This window comes from Musa acuminata, chromosome BXJ2-11, assembly GCF_036884655.1.
Source record: "Musa acuminata AAA Group cultivar baxijiao chromosome BXJ2-11, Cavendish_Baxijiao_AAA, whole genome shotgun sequence".
NCBI lineage: Eukaryota > Viridiplantae > Streptophyta > Magnoliopsida > Zingiberales > Musaceae > Musa > Musa acuminata.
In genome coordinates, this window is record NC_088348.1 from 26,216,688 (window position 1) to 26,241,151 (window position 24,464).

At 37.7% G+C, this 24,464-nt stretch overlaps 2 protein-coding genes across 2 annotated transcripts; both read left to right on the plus strand.

Annotated features, from left to right (window-relative positions):
* Positions 1 to 334: 334 nt before the first annotated feature.
* LOC135627135 (ethylene-responsive transcription factor 5-like) lies at positions 335 to 1,084 on the plus strand. Its single transcript, XM_065133128.1, has one exon. The coding sequence runs from the start codon at positions 401 to 403 to the stop codon at positions 971 to 973; it is 573 nt and encodes a 190-aa protein (XP_064989200.1). The 5' UTR covers positions 335 to 400; the 3' UTR covers positions 974 to 1,084.
* Positions 1,085 to 2,460: 1,376 nt separating this feature from the next.
* On the plus strand, positions 2,461 to 16,129 carry LOC103971614 (uncharacterized). The gene is made up of 12 exons (XM_009385673.3): positions 2,461 to 2,641; positions 2,750 to 2,834; positions 4,242 to 4,293; positions 4,380 to 4,400; positions 4,499 to 4,552; positions 6,142 to 6,192; positions 9,664 to 9,726; positions 12,081 to 12,146; positions 12,296 to 12,334; positions 14,371 to 14,493; positions 14,703 to 14,795; positions 15,665 to 16,129. The coding sequence occupies exons 1-12, from the start codon at positions 2,554 to 2,556 to the stop codon at positions 15,938 to 15,940; spliced, it is 1,011 nt and encodes a 336-aa protein (XP_009383948.2). The 5' UTR covers positions 2,461 to 2,553; the 3' UTR covers positions 15,941 to 16,129.
* The last annotated feature ends 8,335 nt before the right edge of the window (positions 16,130 to 24,464 follow it).

Sequence of the window (24,464 nt, forward strand, 5' to 3'; positions counted from 1 at the left end):
AAATTGTTATTATTTTTTTAATCCGTATCTACAGTCCCACAGTCGTCATTCTGCTTGACTCAATTTACTTTAGATTAGGGTTCGATTCTTCATGACTAAAATGTAACATTTGATGAGAGCGATAGTGTATTCGATGTATTTACCTTAGACGACAAAGTTGAATCAAAATCGGCAATTGTTGATTAGGGAAAAAGAGGGGCTCGAATTGGAACCTGTGCTCCATTAACTGAGTCCCACGTCGGACAGTCACTAATCGAAGTACTAGTTGACGTTTGTCGTTTCTTTTGGTCACTCTATATTAGTCGAGAAAGAATGGAGCGTCCTCTCTCCCACAATAAACCGAACCCGCTCTTTCCTCCCGCAGTATATAAATCTCTCTCACTCCGCGCTCTTCCCCGCCATGGAGCACCATCTCGGCGTCGACGACTCCTCCACCCTCGACTTCTTACCCCACCAACTCCACGCCGCCGACTTCGAGTCCCTCCTCGCCGACCTCCCTCCATCATCCACCCCTCCTCCTCTCCATTACGCCGCCGTCGAACCGACCCTATCCATGCCCCTCCCGCCGGCCCCGTTTGCCGAGTCGTGGCCACGGGAATCGGCGGGCGTATCATCCGAGGCGGAGGATCAAGCCGTCGGGCGGCGGTACCGTGGCGTCAGGCAGCGGCCCTGGGGGAAGTTCGCGGCGGAGATCCGGGACCCCAACCGTCGGGGGTCCAGGATCTGGCTCGGGACCTACTCCACCGCCTTGGAGGCGGCGAGGGCGTATGACCGCGCCGCCTTCCGGATGCGCGGCTGCAGGGCCATCCTCAACTTCCCCAACGAGGTCGGTAGATCCGAGCACCGGCACCCGCCAGTAACAGATAACGAGGTCGGGGTCGGAAGAGATGGTGGCGGCGAAGATGGAGAAAGCAGCGGAGCCGCGGGAATCGAAGGCGGCCGACTACCCGAAGGGAACCCTTTCGCTGTTTAGCTCCACAGGCCGTGACGGCAAGCAGTTACTCTCTCCCGTGGGAGATAGAAGTGTCATCGAAATTACATATATACCATCGTTATCGTTAACTAGACAGGATTTCTTTTCTTATTTCTTATTTTATATTATTTATATTTAATTTTGCTTTTGTTTTGTGCGTTTCTTTATTTGCAACGTTGGAACAAAATATTTAGAGTGATTTAATGTTTGATGAAATTTAGGATAGTTGAAAAGAAAATTCTTTTTTCTTTAATTTATGATTTTCAAATCATCACCAAAATAAAGTATATCCAAAACAGCATCTGTCATCCTTAAAACCTCATCGCCACTACCCATGTGACCGGAATAGAATTCATTTTAAAGCAAAAAAAAAATCTTTATCAGATATATTAAATAATAAAAAATAATTATCTATTAAATATAATTTTTTTATGATATATGATTGTCCCACCATTAATCAATGCCAAAAATACAAGCCAAACTAATTCCAACAAAAATAATTATCAGTGGTCTTCTGTTGACAGGAATCCATTAGTCAACCCTGCGCCCCGGTGGATGCATCAACGAAGCAGTCCGGCCGTCGAAGCAGACTCCGAGCCCTACTGTTCGCCAGTGGGTCCTGTAGTCAACAAGTGGGGCCTCACGTTCTTTGACCAGTCGAAGGCGGCCGAAACGTTGAGCACGTACAAGATTCAGCTGCTGGGTTTGTGCACAGGAATCACAATTCTTTTATTATCGATTCCCATCAATCTATTCAATACTAGATTTGATTTCAAAACCTTATAATAATAATATGAGAAATATTTATCAACCGAGCTCCATAATTATTATTTTTAATTAAGTAAATATGTTACACAACCATTGCAAGGTAAATTTTTTGTTTACCAACTAAACTTGTTAATTAATATTTAAAAAATAATTAAATTCTTTACACCACCGTCATGATAGTGTAAAAACAGAAGGTAAAATCTTAGAATGAGAATGCTTCAAAATTTACATGAAGTGATTAATGTGAAGTTGCAAATACGATAAATTTCCAAATTGAGGATGAATTCGATGTTGATATATGTTAATCATGATTAGATTAACTCGGACTCATTAATATTTAATTTCTAGTATCCGAACCCTCGGCGTCAATGTAAATAAGTTGAGTGCATTAATATTGGGCTAATCAGTTGAGCGAAAATTATGATAAGAATAAATCTACTAAACCACTCCGAATCGGCATTTTATGTGATTCGTAGCCGACGTGTCACCATTTCATTAGGGGGGGGGGATGTAAATGTGAATGGTTACCATGGGCTTTGGAGTCTTTAGGAAACCGGTGACGCCAATTAGGCTTTGGCGTCGGATCACAATTGGCGCGGTCGAACCGAGCCCAATCCTGGTCGGATTAGACTCGATGTGGCCTGCGCTTAGCTCGCTTAACGACCAACCGTCGCGTCGGTTCGGTGCCGTGGATCAATTATTTAGACGGGCGCCCGTGCGATCGCAGAAATCGTCGTCGTCTCCTGAGCATACGAGTTGGAAGGGGAAAAGTTGACCCTAAATTCCCGTAGGGAGGGCGGGCGGCAGCAATAATGGCCACGCGAAAGTTCCTCTCTCTCGTCGTCCTCCTCGTCATCTCCGCCCCCGCTTCCTCTTCCCTCCCCTTCATCGTCTTGCACGGTACGACCGTATCCCAAAGGGCTACCGTCTCCCTGGTTCTTAAAGGTTATCGCGGAAGATTTTGTTGAATCGGTGTGAGAACTCTCTCTCTCTCGTGATGCTTGTTAGGTATCGGAGATCAGTGTGCCAATAAAGGGGTTGCGCAGTTTACCCAGCTTTTGAGCAATTGGTCTCGCTCCAAGGGATACTGCATGTATGTTTCCCCTTTCTTCCTGTTCGCTTTTTTGTTCATGAAGCTCTTGCAGCTCGGTCATTCTGTTAGTTCGTTTGCTTTTAATGTATGAGTTTTTATCTAGATTATATCCTTATTTTTTAGTATGTTCATCTGTTAGATTACGAGCATTAGACACCTCAGTTTTCTTCTTATTGCTGCAGATGGTGTCATTTGCAACCACACCATGAGGATTCTTTGCTTTCTAATAGTCTCCTGTAATACTGCCTCTTGAATATGCTTTAAGGTCTCAGTTAGCTATTGATTACGGAGAGGATGAGATGGGGATAGCTCAAATTTACAGGTTATCGCATATATATTCTCAACGATATAATTGGCTCCTCGCGATAGAGGTGACAAAAATAGAAATGACAGACAAAGTTACTTGCATAAAGTGTGATATGCTATTTGATAATTATTGTCAAGACCTTTAAAATGACTATTGTGGTCAATTTGTCATTTTCTTCTTTATTTCATAGCTTTTCAAGATTGGGAAAATTCAATGATTGCACTAAGCATAAGTTGTAAAAATAAGTACATCTTTCCATGCAGCACCTGACTTTACTAGTTTTAAATATTGGAACAAGTCTTTTTCTTTTTTAACAAAAATTTTCAATGTAATTGATATTTGATAACTAGGCAGGTGGGAGGAATGGATGATAGATGTTAGGTCTAGTAGCAGAAGTTTCAATGGTCATTCAATCAAGATTTGTTCACATCAGAAAAGAAGTTATCAAATTGTGTTCTCCTGTTGAAGTAAATTGAAATTGAATGAGATTCTTTACTCTGCATATTGACACCACCTGATGTTGTTTCTGCTAAATTTTACATAGAAATAATGGCTTTTGGACAGTAGCTCTCAGTTTGCCTATTATTAAAAATAAACAGAGCAAGCCTTGTGCGTGATACAGTTGTTCCTTTGTAACTTGGGTGACCAGGTTTGAGTTACTAAGCCTTTCTTTTCTTTTTCTTTTTTTTCCCCTACAAGGGTAAGGTTGTGTATATTGACCCTCTCCAGATTCTACATTGAAGGAAGCTTCATGCACTGATTTGTCTTCATTTTTCAAAATTAATATTGAAGTAACTTACAAACTTACTGTCTTTATCTTAGACATAGTTTCTTTGTGAAGAAGAAAAAAAAGAAAGAGGACCTAGGTGAATGCTAGTATTTTCCCCATACTTGTGACTAAATTTGCATTTGGATATTTCTTTCGTGAAATGTATTAGGAATTATACTTTAATTGGACATCATATTCATTCTGTAAGATACAAATAAGTGACACTATTATAGCATGTCTTGACATTAATATAGTCATTCTCTGTTCAGGATCATATTTAGGTTGTTTGATAAATCTAGTTTTTTGTCTGACATTTTACACTGTTTGTTAGAGAAATTGGAGATGGAGTCTGGGACTCTTGGGTTATGCCACTTCAGGAACAGGTTGATATTCTTCTTTGAAAAGTATGCCTTTGCTAGAATTTTTCTTATACATTCTGTTTCTAACAAACATATTTCGCATGTTACAGGCAGATGTTGTATGTCAGAAGGTGATTAAGCTGTTTGGGTGAAGTTCATTAGAATTGATTCTTCATAAAGGTCAATGTGCTTATCACTGAGCTCTTTGAATCGCATGCTTGGTTTGCAGGTAAAGGAGATGGAGGAACTTAGCATGGGTTACAACATAGTTGGTCTTTCGCAGGTGATATTAAGTTTTTGCATGTTCTTTGTGCTTCTAGTAGTCACCTCCTGGATATATATGTGATTGGAAAATTATTAATTGTATTACAAAATAAGTTATATAGCATATACTTTCATCAAGTTGGTAATAGAAGCCTAAGCTTATAATAGATATGCAGCATTATGCAAATACTAAGTGTAGCTAGTAACTATTTTATATTGTAGTTGTTTGCCCATGTTATTTCCATGGTATAACATTTTGTTCTAACCGATACGGATACATATCAGACAGTATATACCAGCCTGATGGCCTGTCAGATCGGTGGCACAAACCGTGACACATGCCTCCCCAACATTGTGAAAAATCTTAGAAAAAATTCAACACCAAGTGTACAAGATTCATACCAGTCTAGCTAGTGACCAGCCTGGGTCCAGTACCTGAAACATCAGAAGACCATGGTTATGTTTGTAGCTGAACTTGACTAATTTTAGAGGCAGATTTTAACTTTTTGTGTGTACTTCAGCTGAGACAGCAGCCATTCTGATTTATATATATGAAGCTTTTTTCAGGTTAGTGGTCCACTTAGTTAATCCAATGTCATGTATTGCAATCTTGGGGTATTTAATTTATCTCATACTAGTGATAAGCCACCAAGATTACAGTCCTGCTCCTTTCCTAGTCCGAGTGAGCAAAAGGTGAGCAACACCCGAGAAAGATAATAATCTGCAAAATGATTTGCATGTGGGTGGTTAAGATAGGCTATTTTATTGAAGTTTCCCTACAAATGAACCACTTGTCAGTTGAGACTGATACAGACCATAAAACGTAAAGAGGCTTCCAAATATTCTGAACCCCTGGATTTTTCTTTTGGCTGCAATTTGATATTATTGGTGTTTTACCACAAAGTAGTTAGTGATAAATTTTAAGCTGTGTTTGACCTTGTGGATACACTTTGTGGTTCATGTTTCTTTTTAACATTAATGATTAAACTGTTACTTCATAAAATCCTGCATAAAATACTAAAGACAACACAAGAAGAAGGAAACCATAGGGGAGTAGATCCAACTTATTCTGCCTAGAATGAAAGTAAAGTTACTAAGGCTTGGTTAAAACAGAAATAGCCTGACCATGTGGCATATATTGTATATGATAAGGATGAATTTGGTGGCTGTGGCTTGTTTCTTGTCTGTTGTTTAAAGTCATTATAGATTTTCATTTAGAGAATTAGGTCTGTATTCTCTTTCGTAGGCATATGTGTACCTATTTAGCATGTAATACTATCCATACACTTTTGTAACATAGTCATGATAAGACCATTGTGCATTCACAGGCATCAGGTCCTTTTATGTATTCAAGTACTGTTTTCTTGTCAGGATTTTTGATAAGTACCTTCCACAGCTTATGATGCTTTTTATCCCAGTATGCACACATGTGCACTTACAACCGCATGCACATGCATGTGCTTGAATTGTTTGAAAATATGCATAATTATTGTATTTTCTTGGATGTTGATGTCACAATTATTCTCTCTGCAGTTTGCTTCTATTGGACAACAAAGATCATAGTTTATTTTAAAAATACTTATTGATTCTGTCAAACTGTTCTTTCAGGGAAACTTGATTGGCCGAGCAGTAGTGGAGTCATGTGAAGGCGGACCTCCTGTAAGATGTTACACTTCTATATATTCCTTCCAAAATTTGTTTTGTTGTCCTGGAAATCATTTGTCTTTGCTGTTTCAGAAGCCATGAATAATAACTAGTGGTACCTTTGAGGCTTTGATAGTGGATAAAATGAGGTAGAATCATTTATGATGGTATGCTAATGTGCTAAGTAGGTTTATGGACTCTATAGTTAAGAGAGGTGAGACAAATAGTATTAGTGGTATGAGGAGAGATAGAGAGAGATCTAAGAAGGCTTTACATAAGATTATAAATAAAGATTTAAATTCTTTTAATTTAAGTAAAGATGTTCTTTTTTATATATCTCAACAATAAAACATTCATGTAGCCAACCTCAAATGGTCGGGACATTACAATTTATCATCATAATTTTTTAAACAACTGAATTATTTGGTCTAACATTATTCATGATATTTACGAAAGCTTAGGGTTCCAGATATAAGCTGATAATTGTGAACAGAGGTATAATGTACTTTTCGTCGATAAGTTATTTGCAAATCTTGATCATAGAACATAGATATAAGTTATTTGCATGATAGAACATAGATATAGAGCCATGCAACTTTTTAGTGTAATTGATAAGGACTTTAAGGGATGATACTTCTGTTAATAATTAAATGCATGATATAGGAATGATTGGAGTGATTTTCTACTTGGCATATCTACAACCATCGAAACTAATTTGTTCAGACTATGTGATTTTTGTTAGAGGATCTAAGCACCCCAAGATGGGATAAATTGAGTTGTCCTCAACAAAAGCACAAAACTAAAACAGATTTGATTGAGAATCTGCAAATTTCTTCTCATAAACAATATGCTGATCATTTATTATGTACCAATAGATGTCATTCACAAGCTAATCATAATCGCAAAATCAATAACAATGACAAGTGGTAAGAATTTAGTGAGAAAGAGAAAATGAATTATAATAAGCCATTCGTTTTTTTGACCTATAGTCTGTGTGCATGTCTCAAATACTCAAACCCTTGAGGCCTTCGGCGATTCATATATCACTTTCTTATAAGTGAAGGCAAGGATAGATCCTCACAAGAGAAGACCCTTCTCTTATTCTAAAAATAAATAAACAACTAACTCTCACCAAACCACGGTTCACAGTGACTGAATTGATTATCAGCAGAATAGAGCTTTGCAATTGAAGCACTCAAGAGTTCAAAAGTCAAAGTACAGCACAATGGATTTTAGAGACCTCTAGCAAAAGCTTTCGTCAGTTTCCAATGAGCAAATCTAGGAAGATGCCTTCGTTGGCAAGTAGGTGCAGTTGACAGTAATTCAAATTTTCAAAATGCCTAGACTGTATCTTGATAGTTTGTGGTCACCTACAAACATGTACAATCATCTATAGCCCATAAAAAGTTGTGGACACAGGAGTGGTCATCATCTGCTTTTAGTCTTTTCTTCAATTTGTTGCAGACCGACCTGCATGGTAATTCCCTTAAACCATTTATTTTTAGAACACTGTGGTCACAAAATAATAACTGCAATACACACATGAGAGACTAATCATATTGTCCTTAATGGCTTAGTGTCCACTTTGCTTGACCCAATCCAAATGCACCTTGATCTTCATTTTATTCACAAGTGTCTGCATTTTGTTTCAGCATAATCCAAAACTATGTGCAATACAAGTTGTTAAAATATAATGTATAGACAGTCCCAGCAAATAACAGCCCCTGTACCAGAAAAGTTCTAAGGATAAAGAAACCTTTGGACACTAGGTCATGGGATCCTCAAGTTTGAAATTTTAACTTGGTTACAGCAAAAGGAAATATGTGTTGTATCATCCTCTAGAAACAATATATAGCAAAAGCAAATAGCTGTTTGTGTCATCCTGTAGAAAATAACAATCATGTATCTGGCCTTAAACCAAAGAAAATCTACAAATTGATTTATACCCAAATTTATAACTTTCCCTTAGATTTATTATCTGGATAAGATACTACATCCAGCGTTTGACAGCTCTTCAGTAGCAGAAAAGTTATAGCAAAAGTTGTTGTATCATCGTGTAGAAACAATTGAGGGACACATAAAATCATGTAACCGCCATTTAGAACTTTCCGGTGTTGTTGGAAAGTAATTGAGCCTTTTTCCTTCCTCAGTTTTGTTATTTGAGTAAGCTACTAATCCCAGCATATAACAGCTTCCAGTACCAGGAAAGTACTAGAGCATCTGATTGCTATGAAGTTTGACATGCTTAATATTGGTATGTTGGATCCATTTCACCTATAGGTTTCCCTGATCCTTATATGAGATGTACTGGTCTTAAAGAGTTCACATTCCAACTTGATCTCGTGCTAATTGTTCTAGCTAATGCATGAAGGTAAATGAAGCTCCATGTGCAGTAAATCCAATTAAGGAGTCCAAAAAAATTGTGATCATAGATTACCCTGTAGAGCATATAAGAATCGAAGACCCTGAGAACGAGCAATCAGTTTGATTTCTTTGTTGGATCTGCTCTTTGTCGATACCCCTTCTCCTATAAGAAAGGTGAGTGCAATCATTGTGGTAAATGGTGATGAATTTCACATTCCTGTTAGTGCAGTGGGTAGTCTTAGGATAACGAGGGTCAATCTAGATAGAATGGTCTTAGGGTAATGAGGGTCAATCTAGTTGGAATGACATTAGGCATTGGCCTCATCGAAGGATGAAGCAGCTGGGTCAGTATGTGTGCCATCTCATGCTGCAAATCCTGAAGATCTTGACAAGTGTTTTGAGCAAAACCTATGTTAAACATGGATAATTTTGACTCATAAGATAAGGGAAAAAAAGTAGATTATATGCAAAAGAGGGTTACTATGGTTTACTTAGTTTGCCATGGTGCCCATGGCCTCTTGGCAGCTTTTACAGGTTTAACTGTCTGACTAGCCTGCCATGTAACATCGTGTTTCAGTTGTCTTCAACGTTCCCATGGCATCCTCCTTAGCTGCAGCATAATCGTTTGGTAAAATTGAAAGAACGATGGGTATTGAGATTCGTGATAAATTGGAACACGTGGTTCAACAGTTTGTTTATTCTCTCATTAAATTGTTTTTCCTAAAGGCAAACCTACAGAAATTTATTTGCCAAGCTTACAGTGATGTTTGAATTTTGATCCCTTGTTAATATCTTGAAGAGAAAAGCACATAAGGTGTTGCTTCTAGAAGGACACATCAACAAATGTTCCTTAATGCTCTGTCTAGTTTCTTCTAATATATTTTGCAAGCATGCTATGACATAGATATTCTATTTGATTAAGCATATTTAATTGACCTTTCTTGTACATCACAAGTTCACATACTGAGTCTGATGAACATAAGAAATTACCAGTAAAAGCTATATTTGAAATATCTGTTCTTTTATCGGTTTTCTCTTTATACTACTTACTGTGTTCCATTAGCTAAAAAGATATGTCATGCTTCCTTTATGATACTTAATCAAATCAGGAATTCATGACAGGTTAAGAATTTCATCTCTCTAGGGGGGCCACATGCTGGTACTGCCTCTGTTCCCCTATGTGGTGTAAGTTTTCTGGAAGTAATTCTTGAATGTTTGTTTTCCCATGCAATCCACATGTTCTACTTCATTATGTATAAATAACCTTATTTACCTAAGATATAAACTTAGGCATGTGGAAACTTTAGTTTTTGCATTGTTAACCACATAAACCTGTAGAACGTAATCCTCAAGTACTGAGGCATTTCCAAATTGTAAAATCACCAGGTGCTCACCTAGGTGCCCAAGCGAGGTGAGGCGACGCCCAAGCACCTAGTAAGTGGTCTTGGTAGGGTCCAACTGGGCACCTTCAATTGGGCGTGGCCCAGGCATCAAGCGGTCCCAACGCTCGCCTGAGGCAAATTGAAATAGAATCAAACCTAATCTAAATAGGTTCGTTCATTGATTCTGGTTTGATCGAACCAAATCAACTTAACTTCCACACCCCCTACCCTCGTGCACATAAGGTTGCTCCCCTGGAAAACCTGATCGACACACTATAAGGTGACATCTTCCTCTCCATCGACGAATGACAATGGCATCTTTCTCTCCACCGATAGATAACGATAATGACATCCTTTGACGAGAGGCTTTTATGCGAGTGTGATCTTTACCGAACTCTCGTAGTTTCTCTCTCCTTCCTTGTTGGTCGTCGCCCCCTCTCCCTCCCCAAACCCAAAAGCACCCTTCTTTCTCTCCTCAACCCCAACCGCCTCCTCCTGCCTCCTTCGTCGCCCCAGACAACACCCTCTCCTTTTGGCTCCTCCACAACCGCCTCCTCGATTGCACCTGATAGCACCCTCTCCCTCCTGCTCCTTCATACAAACGCTAATAGCCTCCTTCATCATAGCCCCTAGTAGCTTCAAAACAATTAAAGTATAGAGAGAAGTGATGATGATAATGCCATCCTTGACATCAGTAGTAGTTCCATGGATTATGGGGAACATACAAGACCCATCACATTGGTCTCGAACTATTTCTCTATTAGGTAATGTTTTTAGAAGGCGCTCGCCTAGGCACTCAAGTGAGGTGAGGCTTGAGAACCTTGTAACAGATCTGGACAAGGCGTTTGAAGGAGGCGCCACTTGGGCGCGTGCTTGAGCCTAAGTGTTGGGTGACTTAGGCATGCACTCGATCTAATCGAGTCTGGGTTCAATCCTTTTGGAATAGTTGGCTCAACCAAACCAAATAATCACAACATCCTGCCACCCCTCCCAAACCCAACCCACCGCCCCCCCCACCACCACCACCAACACCCAATGCTTGACGCAATCAAATGAACTCAGTGAAACCCTACTGTGAGCCTCCTTTGCACTATGTTGTCGGAGTGCAAGCCTCTTCCTCCCTACGTCATCGTTTGCAGCTTCTTTTCTCCACAACAGAAAACAACTTCCTCTCATGCAAAGGTGGCCCGCCAATGATCAACGAGTGGATTTTTTGCTCACAACGGGCCTCTGACAACGTCTTCTTCTCGCGGTAACTCTCTCTTTCTTCTTTCCATCATGCTGCCCCTCTTTCTCCTTCTCTTTGCATCTTCCCCCTTTTCCTCTTGCTATCCGCTTCTCCGTCGTTGCCCCCTCCCCCTCTCTCTTTCTGCTTGCCCCCCGTCCTTCCCTCACAACCAACAGTCGTCCTCCTTCCTATCTTCGTCCTTCTTCTCCTTGTTCGCCTCCTACGTGATTCTTCCTCCTCCCTCTTCTCCTTCTCTTTGCATCTTCCCCCTCTTACTCTTGCTATCCGCTTCTCTGTTGTTGGCCCCTCCCCCTCCCTCCTCCTTGATAGCTCCCCTCCCAATCGATAGCCACCAAGCCTCCTTGGATCCTAACAATCTCCTACTACCTAATTCCTCCTCCCTCTTCTCATTATATATATATATATATATATATATATATATATATATATATATATATGAGAGTGTTTCTCTTTGCTTGGACGATGGCGAGTGCCTCAGGTGTTTTGACACCTTAACACCTTTCAGTGGTAGCACCTTTTAACTACATTGTTTCCAAATTCCCAAGTGATACAGGTGGAGATAACCCTTATGTAAACTGTTGTGTGGTGTGTTCTTTCCTTTCGTCGAACAATTTCTACTTTTTGAATGTAGTTTAGTGAGGTAACAATAATAGTGTAATTAAATTATACAAGTTTTATAATGAAGTTTCCCTGCTTTGACTTACCCCTTTGCTTGTTTAAATACGTCCATTTTAATTTAAAATTTTCTGCTGCTTTAGAATGATTTACAGCCATAGTTTTTTCATATATACTGCTTAAATAAAAACAATGATCGTGTAATGTAGAAACATAAGATGCAATTGTATGCTACAATATCTTTTTGGTTTTATTAAATATTAGTGTGCTGTTTCAATGTTGTTCTATTGCAGTCAGGGATTATATGCATACTTGTGGACAACCTCATCAAATCACAAATCTATTCAGATTATGTGCAGGTTTGTTGCCAACTATGGCTACACTATGCAATGAAGATCTTAGTGACCTTTAGGGAGATTCTTCCTCACAGTATTTTGTCGTAACATAATCCATTAAGCCAAATATGGGTACTATTTGGTATCTCTGACTTGAAATTGATTTATTACAGGCACACTTGGCTCCTAGTGGTTATCTGAAGATCCCAACTGTGAGTATTGTATTTTCAGTCTTGACTGATCAACTATGTCTTTTTGTTATCTATTTCAATTAGCTTAATGTTGTTTTTTGCTATTTAGTTATTTACTTCAAATCACTTGGAACTTTTGATGGTTGCATGGTAATTGAATAATAATGAACTGGACTTGCTAACCAACAATTTTTTTTTGGGGCAGGTAAAAATACTTTATTCCAAGTCTGTTATACAGCAATTATTATATATAATCCAAACTCTCGTCCAAAACACTCTTCTCTTGTCTACGACTTCAAGATTCTTTCTTCATCCATCAACTAGAAACAGATTTTTTATGAAAAAAAGATGGCTTAGTACATGAGGTTCCCACTACGGAGTAGGATAGGGTCAATGGACATAGTCTTATCCAAGGAATACAATTTCGCCCAGAGCAGTTTATACCAACTGGTATGTTGGAACACGGACCACCTGGGTGGTTCAATCCATTTTTTAACCCCACTACTTGGGGTTTAAAGCCGGCATTTTTTTCTGAATTGCATCCAGTTTTAGGTACTTAGGGTTTGACATGCAGACTGTGACCACCCTGACCGTGCCCACCATTACCTTCTCTTCCTTTTCTTCTTCCCATCCTCATCCTCCCTCCCTCCAACCCTTTCTTCCGCTTCCTGATTTTCACCATGTGATGTGACATATCTGTGCAGCCCTCCAAAAATCCTCCAAAGACTTTTGTAGATCTAGGGCATAGGTGATATCTCCTCATCTGAAGGCCTCCCGTAAATATTGCAGTCCTCTGGTTGAGTCGGTGCAGATGCCATTTCTGTCACTGATTTGGCCAAAACTTGTCAAATATGATTGATTCATATTGATAGTTCACCCATGAAAAGTGGTATTAAGGCTGGTTTACAGTACATGACTCAATATATATCATGTGAATTCATTTCTTGAAAATATAGCATTGTCACATAGTAGATAACAAACTTCAATGAAGTACTTGGTATACTCTCAATGAAGAAATTTGTAGGCAAGTTTCTGTGGAAGCATAGAACAGAGGGGAAGACAAACAGAGAAAATGGATATGGAGATATCAGGTTTAGGATTTCTTGTGAGACCGATACTTGTATCATGCTAGATGGGTATCATGCTACTCACAATTGATATGAGCGCACGCGCACACACACACCAATGATGGTCTATACCTCATATTGGGCAGGAATGATGACACAAGGGAGATTTTGATTGAAATATATGTAGCCTATAAGCTTATCATTTTGCAGCTTGATAGCATTATTAGACTGGACTGTTTGCGAGATATGTTCCATTGAGAGCATGATTTGCAACTTGATGGCATCTCTGAACTCACTGCTAACAATATAAATTGCTAGCAGGGTGAATTATGCTGTTACCTATGCCATTTCTTGGCAACTTTTCATGAAACCCTCACAAAAGTTGATGTATAATGGATAACATTTGAGACAAACAATCCCTTGTTAGGCAACAAAATTAAGAATTTATTGGATGATTTGAGCGCAAATATTTTACTTACAAGGAAGCTGACATTATATAATATGCCATGTTGAGAGATTCTGTCTTTATCGGGATAAGATGTTGGCCAGTGGTTTGCCTTTCTGCCTACCATAGGCTCTATTGCAGTAGTGGATAATATTCTGTTCTGTAAAACCTGTTGATTCTTGTTCCTGAAATTTCAATTTATTTACATTTATTACAATCAAGTAATTTGCAGATGGCAGTATCAGTTCTAAGAAGATAATAAAGTTTTTCACATGATCACCATGATTATGGATTGCTAGAACTATCATTATTGTGGAGCATCAGGGAAGAATCACTAATAGGACTGTACTATGCATCAACCAACAGTTATCCTTGCACATCTTATTTATCAAATAAGGTTTAAATGATACATCAATTTTAGATACTTGGTACCAATGTTTAGAGCAAGTCTTTGTCATCCCTTTTTGACTTTTTCTCCACATTAAGTGTTGAATTTACTTGATTATGGATTCAAGTTATACTGCTCACAATTTTTGTTTTTCTAGGACATTCCTGAGTATTTGGAAGGATGCAGGTTTCTGCCAAAGCTTAACAATGAACTTCCCAGTGAAAGAAATTCTACCTACAAAGAAAGGTTCAGTAGCTTAGAAAATCTGATTCTTATAATGGTCAGTTCACAAAGCTTCTGTTTCATTTCTCAATTTTCTTGAAGGTCTGTGTTTCTGGTTAGCGACAGAGATGAACCACTAGGATCATTTGGGATAGTACAGATGAAATATTTACTACTTTTGGCATTACAATTTTTTGCTTTATTTACATCTTATCCTGCTAGATGGGACTACTATTTTTTTATTTATGATTTCTACTTGCTGGACAGTTCGAGCATGATACAGTTCTGATTCCTCGGGAGACATCTTGGTTTGGATATTATCCAGATGGTGCCTTTAACCCAATTTTGCCTCCACAACAGGTGAGGAATACCTTTTAATGTTTTTTACATATGTCTAAGCCAGGGTCAGTAGTAGATGTCTTTGTCTAATTATGTATGACATGGTGGATATCTGTTAGCTTTGTCTTTGTCTAAGTAACTCTGCACCTTACTTGATGATTATTGGGTGCAAACTTGTTTGCATGCAACCATAAAGAAATTCCTACAGCAGTTTCTACATTAGCAACTGCAGTTGTTACATAGGACATTAAGCTCATTTCTGTCTGCTTCTGATCTCTATTAAGTTGAGGATTATAGTAGTCAATTCAGTTGTAAATGAACCTAGCAGAGTTCATCCAGGTCTAGGCTGCAGAACAAATGGGTAGTAGGTTTGTGGTTGAAATGCTGATTCATGGTTAGAACATATCACCAATGATAAACCTTGTAGATGTTACCTTACCGAATAAGCCATTCAAGAGATCCATGCATGTAGATGGAAATTGATAAGATCACCCGAGGCCAATAAGTAGCAGCATGGTACAGGCAAAAATCTGATATTAAATATCTGATATAGAGTCAAGAATAAGAGTTGACATTGTTCCACATCAGACTTGCAACCAGAGCCTAGTATCATGTTTATATATATTGTTATTGTGCCACATTAATAGGAAATGTTTGTTCATTTTATCTTCAATGGGTCTCTGATTCTGATGAACCCAGTATTCTCTGAAAATTAAGTATCTGATGCATAGGATTGTTTCTTCTATTTTATTCTTTCTTCTATAGGATTGTTTCCTAAATCTCATGTTAATTGAAAAAAGGCTTAGATGATGATGATCACGATTCATGATGACTTATATAAATACCTTTAATACCTTTATAATACTTATATAAATAAATGACTTTTTCAGACTACCCTCTACACTGAAGACTGGATTGGTCTAAAAACTTTGGATGATGCTGGGCGAGTCAAATTTATCAGCGTCAAAGGAAATCATCTCAGAATCTCCCAAAGTGACATGAAAAAGCATATCGTGCCATACTTGGAGGAGAAACCAGAAAATTTGATAAAGAAATGTCCCATGTCAGAATGGGTTTCATCAGCTTGGAATATCCTGATGGACAGGATGAATCCGACAGACGAGTCTCCTCCTCTGCTTTTGTCCTTAAAGGGTGCTGACATGTAAATTGTTTGATTCGAAACACCCCCCATCCTATGTTATCTATCTAGTTCGTTGAAATGCTCCACGGTGGTAAGAAACCTGTGTATTTATACTTACCACGTGTTTCAGGTTTTCTTTTTGAACTTTTCATGTGCTGTGTATATTTTAACTACGAAGGTCACTACTACAATTGTTATCACTCTTTTTTGTTTTTATTTTTTTGTTGGTTTAAGTACCCAAATATTATTCCTTTAGCGGCAAAATATATTGCGTTTGGAAGATCTCAACTGTGCGCTTCGTCTAGACTTGAGCATCGGATTGGTCCATCTCGACCACCTCAAGTTGTTCTCCCCGTCGTGGTGGCTACATGACCTAAAGTCGACTATATTGTCATGACACTATGATTATATGATCGTGACGGTCACCTTTTTAAGATGATTTGACTACATGAACCAAAGTCTGACTATATTATCATAATGGTCATAGTTAAGTCTCCCAAGTCCACTGGTTCCTCAACAAAATTACAACCTTAAAAGGTAGTTGTGTAGAAATTCTGATATACATTGTATTTCAGTAAAAACAGATCTTTATTCTAGGAATATTTCCCTCCCTTTGAATATTTTTAATATATATGGCTAACATTTTATATCAAAGAAGAATATCATTCAAAATTATTCTTTATTCATGAAATATCTAGCTAAATTTTTTGTAGTTTGTTATTTTAGCGTTTCGATCTCTATATTATTAATCTAATAAATCAAAATACTATTATTAGTATACAGTTAGCAATATACTAATAATATATTGTTAAAAATATAGTGAAAAGAGTGTGAGAAGACCGAGGCTGTTGAGGCAACGACATCGGTAGCAAACGACAGCCATAGCTGGAGCGGGAGCGAGAGCGGCGACAATAGCGACGAGCGACGACAGCAGTGATTGTGGAGAAGCGAGCAGTCGACGAGCAGCGATTGTGGTAGTGACGAGTAACGACAGTAGCGCCGAGCAACGATAGTGGCAGTAGAGAGTAGCGACAGCAGAGAAGAAATTTGGACAACAAAATCGCGAGTGTTAGGGTTGGGGAAGTCGAGAAAATCATGAGAGGGAGCCTGATATCGATGATTTAGTTGGTTCGATTGAACCAACTAAAGCACCGGAGACCAACCAAACCTAGAAATCTAGTTCGATCGCCTGGTTTAACCCAGGCGCTCGCCCGAAGCGCCCGGTGCCTAGGATCGGACGAGCGCCCAAGCGACACCTCTTTGAAGCGCGCCGCCTGGAAATGAAGCGAGGCGCTCGGGCCTCGCCTCGCCTCGCCTCGTCCGAGCGCCTCGCTTCATTTCCAACCATGACATTTCAACAAGAATGAAAGAAATATTAAAGAACACAGTCAAACAAGTACTTCTATCAAGACCACACATCTTCCATGAAGCTGTATTTCCTTGTCCTACAATGGTGTCAGCACAAAGAGCCCCCTTCTGCAAGTATCCAATAAGTCAGCACTGCATTTATTAGAACAGAAGAAAAATTAAAATATACATCTCGTGTCAGAATAACTCGAGAATCTCGAGAAGCAAACACGTCCATATAAATACTGGAATCTCAGTTGGTAGGCGCAGTGAAAGGATATCATCTCATCTCTCTTCACTCATCTCTCTGAACTTAATTCCAGAAGCAAGGGCGTAAGTCAGGATACAAAGTCCAAAGTCAGCAAGCGAAAGAGGTATAGAGGAACTACCATGTAATTAATAATTAATTAGAATGTTAATTAATTACCATAACATTAATAATTAATACTTAACTGTTATTTTGTTTAAAGCATTATTAGAATGTTAGTTAATTGTATTAGTATTAATTACAATTATTATTATTAATTACTGTTATTAATAATGTACTATATTAATTACAGTATTAATACATTAATAACTATTATTATTAATAATTATTTATTAGTTAATTCATAATTATACTGTAATTATTACTAATAATGAATTACATAACTATTATTTATTAATAATTATCATAATGAATTAATAATTATAATGAAGAATTAGGATTAGTCCCCTAATGTGCAGAGATAATTCAATTTAGTGAGATAAGCATACCAAGTATTATCCTGAAGAGATAAGCATACCAAGTGGGCAGAGATAAAGAAGAATCAAAATTTGCTTGTAGGAAGTGCATCAAACCTACCCCAAAGACCTATATTACTTGAGTTAATTTTCTAAAACATTGGCTACAGACCAAGAATTTAATGTTTAATGCTTCCTAGACACAAAATGTAACCCATCCAAGTTGTGAAGTTAGATATCATAACTATCCCAAGCCCAAGCGAACTTGATTGTATGTAATGACAACAATAAAACAACCATGTCTCGTTTGTTTCTAGCATATCTGTCCAGATTCTGCAACGCTCTCGAAATTTATATGCACAATAGTTGGGTCCACTTTATACACCAAGGAATAATGCACATTGCAAACATAATACCTCTTTCATAATATTGGTAGCACTTGAAAGTAGATTTCTCCATTTTGTCAATCATATTTCTCAATTCTGACAAAAGGAAGACCTGATTCATGTTTCTCCCTATTACTTATCTAGCATCTGTAATCCAGGTCATATGCGAAGCATGCATTAAATACATCAGTCTTACTCCTAGCATTAAGATTTTTCTATTTCTCCATCTCTTGACACAAGTATCTCATATCCAGGTTCCACAATCAGAAAATGCAGGAAAAAAGTTACATCAGTGCTTGAAAAGCACTTGTCCCATAGTCTAGCATCAGTTGCTAGGTGTCAAATTGTTACAAAATCTTGCCCATAATGATCAATTGATGTAAACTCCAACATATATATATATATATATATATATATATATATATATATATATATATTCCATAATTAACCTCTGTGTTAGAACCATCCACCCATGCCCTAGTAATTGTTGTAACCCGTAGCCTCATCTGACCTTCAGGATTTTGATAACTGCAAGTAACCATCACATTGGTACTTAGTAAGATCTGCATTTCAACAAGAATGAAAGAAATATTAAAGAAGATAACACCATACTTTGTTAAGAATTGTATATATCAAAGAACAATTCACTAGGTGAAATATCAAAGAACACAGTCAAACAAGTACTTCTATCAAGACCACACATCTTCCATGAAGTTGTATTTCCTTGTCCTACAATGGTGTCAGCACAAAGAGCCCCCTTTTGCAAGTATCCAATAAGTCAGTACTGCATTTATTAGAACAGAAGAAAAATTAAAATATGCATCTCGTGTCAGAATAACTCGACAAAATTTTAGTCTCTAAACAGGTCAACCTTCTCCATAGATGTACATGGTCCGATAATTCTCTGAATTTTGACGTCCTTCGAGCAATTAATCTCAAGAGTGCCACTGGGATGAAAAATAAGGATCACAAATTTAGTACAAAACTGTATTTGTTAAATATAGTTAAGACTTAAGTGTATAGGAGTATAACAGAATTAGTAAAATATTCTACCAAATGTAGCAAAATAGCAAATTCTCCTTTGTCTCAACTCAAAGAATTTGGTCTGTTTATAATGATATTACCTTGATTTATAAAAAGGTAAAAGGAAATGATACATGGCGATGAGAAGTGTGTTAGGAACAGGGTGGTTAATGGAACGGATGCCCCATAGATCAGATCAAGTATATATGGTTAACTAGCTTTTCCTAAGGAAAAGCATAAGAGAAATAAGAACGAATGACTTCTCACAATCTGATTAAAACAAAAGGAGCAACACTCAGACTCAAAAATAGAAGAACCTTCCAAGGATGAAACCAAACTAAACGATGCATATATGATGGAGCTTTATGAGTAATATAGAAGAAGGGAGTTATGGAGTTCACACTAAGTTCAAACTAAAGTTTCATCTAACTTCCAGCAGGTCTATCAACAATACATAATGGAAGTAGAAATAAATGAATCAAATATGTCATGTCTTCACCATATTCTGAGGAGTTGTCACCTCTTTTTGGATTATAAGGTACTTTTTAGCAGTTTCTTTAAAAATAATTTCTAACTTTTCAGTATCTACAGGCTATTAGGTCCATCACAGCTTCCCCATCAATGGTACAGTCACATGAATCAAATTTCTGTACTAACAAATAAGTGAAGAATGATAATGTGATGTATAATGCAAGGGAAGGATGCAACCAACTTACTTAAAAGAAAGGCCTAGAGACTGCTCTCCATACTCAAAAAGAATCTTTGAAACCGGATGTCCAAAACTTTCAGCGAGCACAACTAGTCCACCAGTTCTTTCAACTGCTACTTTCATCTCCGCAACCCCAACCTGAACATATTCAGAAAGGATTAGAAAATATATTAAGCACTTCGACATCCATAGAACTTCCCTCCTCGGGAGTACAGCAAGAAGAATATTTTACCAGTCCAGGGCCAACGGTACATGGCCCACCAACCAAAGCTATGATTCGGGCTCCCACTAAACAGGATGGCCGCACCTTGGCCGATTACAACATCCAGAAGGAGTCCTCCTCCGCCTCCTTCTGGATGCTGTAATCGGCCTGGGTGCGGCCGCCCTCGAACTGCTTGCCGGAGATGCGTCTCTGCTGGCCATCTTATACTGAATCGGAGCCTCGACATTGTCGAGGCTCCGATTCAGAACTGAACATTCTGAATGTCAGAATGTTCAGAACTGTACCAGTATTATTCAGAAACGGTGGTGTGCTGTAGGACAATGTTAATACGGTGCAATGTTCTTTTTTGTCACTGACAAAAACACCGTTTCTTTTTTGTCAATATGAACAAGAATAAAAGAACATTGCACCGTTTCTTTTTTGTCAGTGCAAAAAAGAAAAAAAAAACGGTACAGTATAATACTGGTACAGTATTATTTGTCCTACAGCACACCACCGTTTCTGAATAATACTGTCCTACAGCACACCACTGTCCTACAGACAATGTTAATACGGTGCAATGTTCTTTTTTGTCACTAATAAAAGAACATTGCACCGTTTCTTTTTTGTCAGTGCAAAAAAGAAAAAAAAAACGGTACAGTATAATACTGGTACAGTATTATTTGTCCTACAGCACACCACCGTTTCTGAATAATACTGTCCTACAGCACACCACCGTGTTTTTGTCAGTGACAAAAAAGAACATTGCACCGTATTAACATTGTCCTACAGCACACCACCGTTTCTGAATAATACTGGTACAGTTCTGAACATTCTGACATTCAGAATGTTCAGTTCTGAATCGGAGCCTCGACAATGTCGAGGCTCCGATTCAGTATAAGATGGCCAGCAGAGACGCATCTCCGGCAAGCAGTTCGAGGGCGGCCGCACCCAGGCCGATTACAGCATCCAGAAGGAGGCGGAGGAGGACTCCTTCTGGATGTTGTAATCGGCCAAGGTGCGGCCATCCTGTTTAGTGGGAGCCCGAATCATAGCTTTGGTTGGTGGGCCATGTACCGTTGGCCCTGGACTGGTAAAATATTCTTCTTGCTGTACTCCCGAGGAGGGAAGTTCTATGGATGTCGAAGTGCTTAATATATTTTCTAATCCTTTCTGAATATGTTCAGGTTGGGGTTGCGGAGATGAAAGTAGCAGTTGAAAGAACTGGTGGACTAGTTGTGCTCGCTGAAAGTTTTGGACATCCGGTTTCAAAGATTCTTTTTGAGTATGGAGAGCAGTCTCTAGGCCTTTCTTTTAAGTAAGTTGGTTGCATCCTTCCCTTGCATTATACATCACATTATCATTCTTCACTTATTTGTTAGTACAGAAATTTGATTCATGTGACTGTACCATTGATGGGGAAGCTGTGATGGACCTAATAGCCTGTAGATACTGAAAAGTTAGAAATTATTTTTAAAGAAACTGCTAAAAAGTACCTTATAATCCAAAAAGAGGTGACAACTCCTCAGAATATGGTGAAGACATGACATATTTGATTCATTTATTTCTACTTCCATTATGTATTGTTGATAGACCTGCTGGAAGTTAGATGAAACTTTAGTTTGAACTTAGTGTGAACTCCATAACTCCCTTCTTCTATATTACTCATAAAGCTCCATCATATATGCATCGTTTAGTTTGGTTTCATCCTTGGAAGGTTCTTCTATTTTTGAGTCTGAGTGTTGCTCCTTTTGTTTTAATCAGATTGTGAGAAGTCATTCGTTCTTATTTCTCTTATGCTTTTCCTTAGGAAAAGCTAGTTAACCATATATACTTGATCTGATCTATGGGGCATCCGTTCCATTAACCACCCTGTTCCTAACACACTTCTCATCGCCATGTATCATTTCCTTTTACCTTTTTATAAATCAAGGTAATATCATTATAAACAGACCAAATTCTTTGAGTTGAGACAAAGGAGAATTTGCTATTTTGCTACATTTGGTAGAATATTTTACTAATTCTGTTATACTCCTATACACTTAAGTCTTAACTATATTTAACAAATACAGTTTTGTACTAAATTTGTGATCCTTATTTTTCATCCCAGTGGCACTCTTGAGATTAATTGCTCGAAGGACGTCAAAATTCAGAGAATTATCGGACCATGTACATCTATGGAGAAGGTTGACCTGTTTAGAGACTAAAATTTTGTCGAGTTATTCTGACACGAGATGCATATTTTAATTTTTCTTCTGTTCTAATAAATGCAGTACTGACTTATTGGATACTTGCAAAAGGGGGCTCTTTGTGCTGACACCATTGTAGGACAAGGAAATACAACTTCATGGAAGATGTGTGGTCTTGATAGAAGTACTTGTTTGACTGTGTTCTTTGATATTTCACCTAGTGAATTGTTCTTTGATATATACAATTCTTAACAAAGTATGGTGTTATCTTCTTTAATATTTCTTTCATTCTTGTTGAAATGCAGATCTTACTAAGTACCAATGTGATGGTTACTTGCAGTTATCAAAATCCTGAAGGTCAGATGAGGCTACGGGTTACAACAATTACTAGGGCATGGGTGGATGGTTCTAACACAGAGGTTAATTATGGAATATATATATATATATATATATATATATATATATATATATGTTGGAGTTTACATCAATTGATCATTATGGGCAAGATTTTGTAACAATTTGACACCTAGCAACTGATGCTAGACTATGGGACAAGTGCTTTTCAAGCACTGATGTAACTTTTTTCCTGCATTTTCTGATTGTGGAACCTGGATATGAGATACTTGTGTCAAGAGATGGAGAAATAGAAAAATCTTAATGCTAGGAGTAAGACTGATGTATTTAATGCATGCTTCGCATATGACCTGGATTACAGATGCTAGATAAGTAATAGGGAGAAACATGAATCAGGTCTTCCTTTTGTCAGAATTGAGAAATATGATTGACAAAATGGAGAAATCTACTTTCAAGTGCTACCAATATTATGAAAGAGGTATTATGTTTGCAATGTGCATTATTCCTTGGTGTATAAAGTGGACCCAACTATTGTGCATATAAATTTCGAGAGCGTTGCAGAATCTGGACAGATATGCTAGAAACAAACGAGACATGGTTGTTTTATTGTTGTCATTACATACAATCAAGTTCGCTTGGGCTTGGGATAGTTATGATATCTAACTTCACAACTTGGATGGGTTACATTTTGTGTCTAGGAAGCATTAAACATTAAATTCTTGGTCTGTAGCCAATGTTTTAGAAAATTAACTCAAGTAATATAGGTCTTTGGGGTAGGTTTGATGCACTTCCTACAAGCAAATTTTGATTCTTCTTTATCTCTGCCCACTTGGTATGCTTATCTCTTCAGGATAATACTTGGTATGCTTATCTCACTAAATTGAATTATCTCTGCACATTAGGGGACTAATCCTAATTCTTCATTATAATTATTAATTCATTATGATAATTATTAATAAATAATAGTTATGTAATTCATTATTAGTAATAATTACAGTATAATTATGAATTAACTAATAAATAATTATTAATAATAATAGTTATTAATGTATTAATACTGTAATTAATATAGTACATTATTAATAACAGTAATTAATAATAATAATTGTAATTAATACTAATACAATTAACTAACATTCTAATAATGCTTTAAACAAAATAACAGTTAAGTATTAATTATTAATGTTATGGTAATTAATTAACATTCTAATTAATTATTAATTACATGGTAGTTCCTCTATACCTCTTTCGCTTGCTGACTTTGGACTTTGTATCCTGACTTACGCCCTTGCTTCTGGAATTAAGTTCAGAGAGATGAGTGAAGAGAGATGAGATGATATCCTTTCACTGCGCCTACCAACTGAGATTCCAGTATTTATATGGACGTGTTTGCTTCTCGAGATTCTCTTCTACTTCTGTATCTGTGTATGATTAAACTCGGACTGCTTCTTTATAGGATGAAATTTCCACTTTCCATTATGAAAGACAATCAATCAGGACATTCACTTACTGCAACTGAACAAGTAGACTGGAATAGCCCAGCATCTTATTTCGTTGCCAACACTCGAACCTATCTCGTACGACTTCAGGTCAATAACGGAACCATCCTTTCCTTT

What these genes read in the sequence shown, in the direction of transcription:
- LOC135627135 (XM_065133128.1), top strand. Translation starts at nt 401, where the DNA reads ATGGAGCACCATCTCGGCGTCGACGACTCCTCCACCCTCGACTTCTTA.
- LOC103971614 (XM_009385673.3), top strand. Translation starts at nt 2,554, where the DNA reads ATGGCCACGCGAAAGTTCCTCTCTCTCGTCGTCCTCCTCGTCATCTCC. An exon ending in ACATAGTTGGTCTTTCGCAG is followed by an intron (nt 4,553 to 6,141) that starts GTGATATTAAGT and finishes CTGTTCTTTCAG; the next exon opens with GGAAACTTGATTGGCCGAGC. An exon ending in TCTATTCAGATTATGTGCAG is followed by an intron (nt 12,147 to 12,295) that starts GTTTGTTGCCAA and finishes GATTTATTACAG; the next exon opens with GCACACTTGGCTCCTAGTGG.